The sequence below is a fragment of the Eurypyga helias genome, unplaced genomic scaffold, assembly GCF_000690775.1.
Source record: "Eurypyga helias isolate BGI_N326 unplaced genomic scaffold, ASM69077v1 scaffold29792, whole genome shotgun sequence".
Lineage (NCBI taxonomy): Eukaryota > Metazoa > Chordata > Aves > Eurypygiformes > Eurypygidae > Eurypyga > Eurypyga helias.
The window spans coordinates 28,189-37,009 of record NW_010234545.1 but is presented as its reverse complement, the minus strand read 5'-3'; the positions used below and the strand labels follow the sequence as shown (position 1 = coordinate 37,009).

The window sequence follows — 8,821 nt, the reverse complement described above, 5'->3', positions numbered from 1 at the left end:
GAAACACAAAAAGATCCAGGCCCACCAGCTGAAATATGTTCTTGAAGAGATCGATGATTTGTAAAGCTAACATGTCCTGTTATACAAGAAAAAAATTGCACAAGCATTACAGAGGTTACGAATCGTAAGTTAGATTACACAAATGTTCTGAAGAACTCTGAAGTGAACATTAAGTTACCCCAGCAGGTCTGCAGATGTGTGCTTGCGCATGCACTGTGGCTCTGGGGGAAATCAGAAAGGGGAAAGATAAATGCTCTTTAAGTGGGTAGCAAGCAACACTGAAGATTTAACTGCTGACCTATGAAGAACAAACTTTTCCACCACTCTCTTGATAAGATGACTACTAATAACTCCAGGGATACTAGCTAGCATTCCCTCTTAATTAAAAACAATCAAGCATCAGTATACAAGAAGATACCACCTTAGAAACTACTGCTATGTTACCAATAGTTCAACTGAAAAATGAACTCTGAAGAAGAATTTTAAGTCATGGTAAACTGTGTTCAAAGAACGGCCTTTGTTTCCAAACCACAATTTCTCTAGTGGTACCACACAGTTCTCTCCCTCAGTCTGTGACTAGTGGAGATTCTCAAAACTCCAAAGAAAACTTGTTCTAAGCTAAAATGATTTTCTTCTTATACATTGTCACCTACAAATCTGTCCTCTAGAGCTGCAAAGCCTGATAGCTTTGTACCTGTCTGCAGTCATCGCCCACTTTAAAGATAGCTGCCTGCCAACAGATTTTCTTACTGTCCACCCCTTCTTCTGCACTTTCGTCTATGGAATCAGAACGGCAACGCAGACCTGCAAGGAGAGTACAAAGCAAAACCCAGACAAGGACTTTAATTAGTAACCTGCTCTGATGACAAGCCCTTTGCACTCAAAAATACATCATTTTGCTGCAGGTGCACTACAGGTTTTTGACCTTGCAAGATGAATGCCGTAAAGTAGTTCCCTTTGTCTACTGGAACTGGAAGATATCAAAATAATCTCCATGATTTACCTGATAAATGCCTGAACGGCATTCAGCTAGTCAGCTAGAGCCTCCCTCAAAATTTATTATGAGAAAAAACTGCCAAAACCTGGTGTTCGCTACAGTCTAAAATCCAGGGAAAGGCAATCAATTTACACGGTAGTCTGAAGTAACTGTTACAATTTCTTTAAGACACCCATGTGGCTTGCTTCCTGGGACTTAAAAACAAATGGCAAAAAATGAATTAAAGTTTTCAGAATTTTGTTCTCTCTTCCTTCGATCCAGTTTCATTTCTGAGCCAAACCATTGCAGATAAAAGTTCATCATGGAAATAATTCTACTGCAACAGCACAGGTCATTAAAATCAGGCATTTTTTAAGGAATTGCTGACTCCTAATTAATAGTACCAATGATTAAAATGCAGTTACTAACCTTCTTTTTCAAGTTCACTAACGCCACATCGTTTCACTTTAAATTTGGCCAGGTAGGGTGCTTTTGCTGCACTAAATTGTAATAAAAACAAAACCGATGATGAGTGCAAGTTAGCCAAACAAGACTTTCTAGACAAATACCTAGGCATCGTGAATTAAGCTAATGGGAGAATATAACAAGAGCATGGTACCTCTGCATAGGAGTTCCAGATTTGTAATCAATGTCCAGAACAATAGCTTCAGGATTGCTGGGCAAGTAACAGCCTGCAAAACAGAGCAGATGGCTGAGAATAAATCCACTGGCTCACGTGACAATGGAAGTTGGAGAGTAACTGCTGGGTCTGTAACTTCAGTACATAGTTCTGAATTAAATAAAATGTCAGAGAAACTGGAGCTCACAGCCTGTGAGCCAGGAAGGACGCAGCATCCTTTGTATGAGCAAGCGATTGCCAGAAACGAACAGAAGAGAGTTCTGAAGGAATACTGCAGAATCCGTACCGCAGAAACGTACAGACTGGACTCCCCTTGCAATAGGGGTGGCAGCATGGCCCAGTGCACTAGGGAGGGCCCTCAGCAACCAACACGAGTAGGAGAACTGAGACCTGTTAGCGCCCAGGGAAAGCTTTCATCCAGCTCATTTTAAAGAGAACACTCAGATTGGGAAAGGTCTGTGTTCAAGACTTGAAAGGACTTTCAGACAATGATGTTTCAAGGGAATGCCCGATGGGAGAAAGAGAAGAATGAAAGGAACTGGACACACTTCATTCTTCAGATACCAAAACTTCTCAAAAGCGCCTCATCTTTTTAAAAAAGAAGGCAGTCCAAAGAAAAAGAGTTTGTTTATCTTTCCCCTTCAGACATACATTTCTACTTTTCTCCATAATGTGTGTCATCTACCTGCTCTTGGGCAAGTTCTGATGCACCATACAGAAACCACTGGCAGGTGAAAATACCTGAATTGTTTCAAGAGATATACAATCCAACTGTAAGAGAACAGCCACCTGCACCAAAACTGAGAGCTGCCACTTGCAGAGATTTCAAGATTTGCTTGCAGAAAATACAGTATTCACATTGAATTCAAAAAGCCCAGTATATTATAGGATTAAAACACTTCTTACCAGGCTGCACTTTCACCTCAGACAGAGCACTCAAACAAGCTTTTTTTCTTTCATCTCCTTTAGGGAATGGCCTAGAAAGATGGATGATATTTTATTTCTCTGCATACTATATATTACTCTATGCACTAGCCCCAAATTTGTTTCAAGCTTAGACAAACTTCAGTAAAAATGTTTCTCCCTGTAATGACAAAGATGTCTTGCTGCACCACCTCCACAGAACTTCCAGGCTCAATACCTAACCAGAACATTTTCTCTCTTAATGAAGGTGATAGTCTTTGCTTTGTAGATTTAACACTGATTTGACATACAGGCTGTTGACAAACCCAAACAGCATAAGAGATGTGAATGAAATATTTGAAGGCTTTTCCTCATATGGAAATTTGAGCATAATTATACCTTTGTAAGCACTGCTATAGTTATACCAATGTAATATTCCCTTACAGAACTTATTCTAGAATAAGAACATTGCAAACTGGAAAAGGATAAGCCAGCAAAACGCCTATAAAATTACATGCCTAATTTGTTCACATACTGAGCATGACTGCAGGTGTCAACTGGGTCATTGGTAACACGGTTAATGACTGGTACGTACAATTACCCCACTTGCACAGGCACGTGTGTTAACTGCCTGCTGAAGTCAGTCACACCATTGCAAGCTCACCTGCTGTAGCAGCATGCAACGGAAACATGTTACTTATGCTCTAGTTATAAGCAGTACAGTAGACTACTGAAGCAGCAACATAACAATTAAGATAATGAAATCATGACAGATGACACATTTATTCATTTATGCCATCTTCAAAGCAAACAGCTTCTCCTCTGTGTTGTCTTTACGTTAGAGATGTCCAAAAATGGATTCATTTTAAGGCTGGGGTGCAAAATGCAATGCTTGCAAAGCACAATTATTATCTGTTGCTTAATTATGACCTCATACTAATAGTGGATTGATTTCATTCTAAATATCAAGATATTCAGATCCTAACCCTCCCTTTTAACTCATTCTACTGGGTGAAAACATCTTAACACACATATAGAAGGCACCTAGTGTTTGATTGTTTCTGTGAGGTGCCCTTTATTTAGCCTGATGCCCTTATACTGGTAGTTTGCAAAGCTTCATTTTAAAGGAGGTATGTTCCAGGACATACATTATATATGACTTTCAAATACTTTCATACACCAGAGAATGTTTTAAAAATACGACACGAAACCATGCTTATAGACGTAGCGCTTGTGTGCTGAGCTGCTGCCATCCACTGGCAAGCTTTATAAAAGTTAAATTACGTATCTTACACATATAGAAGTTAAATTACATATCTTACACTGTTGTCTTTACACTCAACAGTGAGACTCTTTCCATGAGCAGCACTTTCAGTTTTAAGAGCTCAACCATCCGATGTCTGTATCATCAAATCTTTCTCCATAACCACAATTCAGGAATGAAGTTGGAAAAGATTTACATATGCAAAAAGAACAATCGTCTTTGTACCACACTGCACAATGAAATCTCTTTGAGAAGAGGAAAAGACAATTTCATGGAGTTTTAGCAGAAGGTAAAGCATTTACCTATGCCTAAAGTGGGGGTTTTGTTGTGTTTTGGTTTGGTTAGTTGTTTTTAAACTCCACATAAAATGCTGATAACAAGTTATAATATGCAAAACAACCAGTCAACCTGGTAAACCTAAACACAGCAGTGCTGTTTTTGCTGCCTGCATCAGGCTCTGCTTACTGTTCAGAACACTGGCAGCATATTCAAGAAACCAAATTAACGATGAAGGAGACACCTAGATTGATGGGGATTTCAACTGGGACAAGAGCACAGATTGCTTTTACCAACTCCATTCCTGTATCAGTGCACTTTTCTATGGAACCTCATTCCACTATTACCTACCACAATGTATTTGATAAAATCAGATTAAAAACTACAGTTGAAGTTTAGAATCATCTGCTTCCAAAGTAAAAAGTTACAGCTGTTTCAGATGGACTGCTAGCTCAAAGCACGGGCACTGAGATCAGGACAGATATGAATTATCCCTAGAAGTCAAACTAAAATGGGCCTTTGCATCCTACAACAACTCTTAAGTTACACTGAAGGAAAAAAAATCCATTACTTATATAAGTCATTAGTTCTTTTCCCTGAAAACACTATTCCAATACCCCTAAAAGCAACTTAGCCTCTCCGTCAGAACACTAGTAATTAACAGATCGGTGAGCCCTTAAAGCACGATGTTTCAAGTACACCACTTACTTGATAATGGCTGAAACGTTGGTGATTTTATTAAAGAAATCAAATTCCCGTTGGTAGAACTCCTTGGCTGGGCCAGACAATGAGCCAGTTATCTCCTCTACCAGCTGCTCCAGAAGCTCCCCAATGTCAGCTGCATGTGAAAAAGGAACATTTGTGTCAGAAGCTTATTTCAGAAAGCTAAAGGATACAGGTGATGGAAATAACCTCCTCCAGAAAGTACCCCAAAAAAGGTACTGATGCAAACACTGTCGCATCTCTCTTGATGCACGTGATCAGGCAGAACATTCTACAGAATGGGCTCTACCTCTACAAATGAGAAAGAAGTTTCCAGCTAAAAGGATTCCTCCTGCCAAGAGAGAAGCAGGAAGGAGATTTGGTCTGAACTGAGACAAGACAAGGAGTCAAGCTAGATTCTATTTTAAAGCACTCACGATCTTTTTGGTGTCCTTCTTCATCCAGGTAGATATTAGTTTTCATGTTCCAGATGAACTGGTGAGCCAAGAGCTGGGATTTGGCTGCTGCCCACAGGATGTATTCTCTGACGTAACCCATCTGCAACCATATCCAGCCCAGTAAGGATCAAAGATCATCGCAACTCCAGCAGCCTTGATATTACTGCTTCTAACAGCTATTTTTCAAACCCCAAAAATCTTTAATGGATGGAAAGAAGACCTCTTCACTCTCATTCACGTTTCTGGAAAGACGTCTGAAGAATGACAGTGTATTTTAACAGGTAGTGAATGGACCTAAACTGTTTCCAGAACTTACTCTTTGATTCTACCTAACCAACCTTCTTCCCTGTGTGCCATTTTCTCTCTGTTCTATTTGGATTTCAAATCTCTCTGAGCTTAGGGCATCTACCACTGTGTGTACACAGCACAGTGCAACAGAGACACTGGTCTTGCTTGGCATCACTAAATGCTCCTGCAATACCCAAACTCTAGACAGTGTCATGTGGACTGCACATTTGGGTAGCAAGAACTGCATGTTCTGGCATGGTTCCACAGAAATTCTGGAAAGTAAGAACAGACTTATAAAAAGAAGTTGAAGTGTCCAAAGGAATCCTACTCCTTCCAGAAGCTGCATTCCCTTTCCTCTACTTGCAGCTACTTCTGTAGTCTGTCGATGTTTCTGTTTGACTGATATTAACAGACAAGACGTCTGATGTTCATGCTCTGCATTGCAGAGGATACTTATTCACGCAAAGGTCTCAAAGAACAACAATCTACGACCACCTATGCTGCTGGCTGGGGATGTCTTCACCTGAAACTAGCGCACAGACCAGAGTTCACATACCTTGTGGGCAGATAACAATGAGCTCACATTAATGAACTCTGAACTTGGTCAGCAAGCTTTACATCCGGCTTCTGCAAGATGAAGCCAAGATCCAACTTCATATACATGATGGAGCACAAGGCACCCCTAGATGTCTTCTCTGGTTAACTCCGCAGTGATTAATGATAGTGATTTAATTTCATTATTGCTTGTCTCATGCAGACCTTCAAAGCTTCATTCAGGCAGAGTCCTCATCTGGGATTTCCCCTAACAAAATCTCTTTCCTGACAGATGTGCTACCTAGCCTCTGGCTTCTCATATTTCCCTGTCCATGAAAGATGTACCCAAAGCAAGCCAGCCTCTAGAGACAATTATTATTCTTCTATGCATTAGGTACAGGACAATAACTAACAGCATTAGTTTAAGCTTAAATTTTGTCTGATTTGCAGTTTTAAGTCTAAATGCTTTGTTCCTACAGAGCCGTTTCATATCCTCACCTTGTCATACCGGAGTGCCTGCACAATCTGTGGAATGTAGAATAAAATGGCATCCTGAAAGAGAAAAGATGGCAGGGTTTTTATTGTTACTGTTTTAGTAGTCGTAAGGCAAGACAGGTCACATGTAGAGAAAAGCTTCCTTTAGTCTGGTGATGAACAAAATACCACTGCCACTTTACGTGAAGGTATATACATACACCTCCTCAAGCCTAAGTATTTTCTGTCCAGTTACTCCCTTCAAAAATCTCACTAATAATTACAGATCATACAGTCCCAGTACAAGTCTGACAAGTATTAAAAATCGGGGCTTCTGCTGCTTTAGAAGAAACACCTTTCCACTGAGAGAAGATTTGAAAGGAACAACGTGAGAAGAGCAGCCTGAAGAATTCAGCTTAGCATGATTTATGACAAAAAAGGTGCAAGTACACAACCCAGTATTATGTGGGACAATCCACTTTACTTTTCATCCCCACCTACTCACGTTCCACAATGTGGTGTGCCTGTTTTTCATATGTCTCTCCACAGTATTAAAATGAAGCCTGTGGCTGTAAGGACTAAGGCCGTTGCTTTACCTGGAGCGTTAAGGCTCTCTTGGAACTCATCTTACCGGAGGAAAAGAGCGCAGGACTTTAACCCCATACTGAGCTGTTAGAGGATGAGGTGGATACATGCTTGAAAAATAGGAAAGGCCAGTTGGTGGATCCGTGGGTGCCCAGCACAGAACGTGGCTGAGCTCTGGTGCGTCAGCATCGATTGTATGCCAGGTAACCAGGTACTGAAACAGCAGGTCAGACACGTTAAGGGGTTAGAGCACCCAGTATGTCTGGGGAACACACACGCAACAGCAACGCTATAATCTAGCCTCCTACAGCAGGCAAAGTGAAACACAGTACATTTTATCTTACTAAACCACAGCTATTTTATCTAAAGGATTTTTTTTCTATGGAAGCCTAACTATTGGAATCACCTCACCTCCCAGATCACCAGATGAAGTTAGTGAAGTCAAGTTACTAAAAGCACAATACGGGAGTTGTAGCGTAGGGAGAAAGAAGAAAGGATGAGCCCTTCTGTAAATCAAAGAAGGGTCACTTTTCCTGCCATCTATTTTACAGGTGATGTACAGAATGCACCTCTGACAAGGCTGCCCCTCACATGACTCACTGCTTGGCCTCAACACAGAACGGGTTAAGCGTGAAATAACGTCAGCAGCAACACTCACCATGACTCGGCCCAGTGGTCTTTTCACATATTATGCAAAAGGAACCGACATGGCAGCTGTACTGCAAGTGAGGAGTTCTGAGACATTTTGTGTTTGGTCAGAATACACGCAGGAGCAAGATGTACCAGGATCTAACTAGCCACCTAGTCTCACTAATGACATTTTGCCTCAGCACCCTCTTTCCCCAACTCTTCTGTCCTACACGGCTACGGGTACCTCTAGAACATACACTGTGATAGGAAAAGACTGCACTACCCAATATAACTAAACGGAATGGCCGTAGTGGGGCCCTGTAAATAAATATTCACAAGTACCTTTATTGCTTCAGGAACATCACTAACAGCTCCTGGGTCCAACCGAACCAGACGGGTCACCTCTGTTCCAATAGCTTCAGTGTTCTTAAATCTAAGTATAACCAGGAGTACAGTAACACAAGAAAATTTTGACAGCTTCTTCTATTTATGTGAAGGTGAGAACAGCAAAAGGCAGAGAAGTATACACTTAATAAACAAATACTCCAACTATGAAATAATGCACACCGAGGGACCAATATGCTGTCAAAGGAGGATTCAGGAATGACTGGTCCTCATCCAATGTTTTTGTATAAACCACTAGTATTTTAGCCCACTACTGCATTCTTGGCTGAAAGACAGCGTCTGGGATTCTACAGAAACCAGTGTGCAGAACTCCACTTGGCAAAAACCATCACTGTTGTAAGGGGGAAAGAATTTCTTTTCCCTTCGGAGCCAACTATGCTAATTCTCCTATAATCCACATGAAAGTGCAAGCCAATATATAGCCATAACACTTCACTCAAAGATGCTTTTAGCACTAAATGCTGTGCCTGCTAATGGGTTAAATGCTATTAAAAACCAAACATGACTTCTTCTGAACAAAACACCATCTCAGTTAGGGAAGAAAGGAAGCTGGACGCCTCTAGAGCCTGAGCCAAGTGAGTACATTGACTAACCCAGTTCTTTCCATTTCAAAAGTCTCAACCAGCTGTGAAAGTACACAGACGGGCTGTAAACAGGACCAAGTGCCACCAGTATGTACAGGGTAA

At 41.0% G+C, this 8,821-nt stretch overlaps 1 protein-coding gene across 1 annotated transcript in view; it reads right to left on the bottom strand.

The window, feature by feature from the left end:
• The window catches only part of PI4KA (phosphatidylinositol 4-kinase, catalytic, alpha), a 30,362-nt gene that overhangs the window by 6,739 nt on the left and 14,802 nt on the right, over window positions 1–8,821 (bottom strand). Inside the window, exons 22-31 of the mRNA XM_010146470.1 lie at window positions 8,073–8,163; window positions 7,147–7,314; window positions 6,540–6,593; window positions 5,199–5,319; window positions 4,768–4,897; window positions 2,523–2,593; window positions 1,596–1,668; window positions 1,406–1,476; window positions 695–804; window positions 6–76 (exon numbers count right to left, since the gene is read on the bottom strand). Of these exons, the coding sequence (XP_010144772.1) occupies window positions 6–76; window positions 695–804; window positions 1,406–1,476; window positions 1,596–1,668; window positions 2,523–2,593; window positions 4,768–4,897; window positions 5,199–5,319; window positions 6,540–6,593; window positions 7,147–7,314; window positions 8,073–8,163 (960 nt within the window). The remainder of the gene's footprint in view (window positions 1–5; window positions 77–694; window positions 805–1,405; window positions 1,477–1,595; window positions 1,669–2,522; window positions 2,594–4,767; window positions 4,898–5,198; window positions 5,320–6,539; window positions 6,594–7,146; window positions 7,315–8,072; window positions 8,164–8,821) is intronic.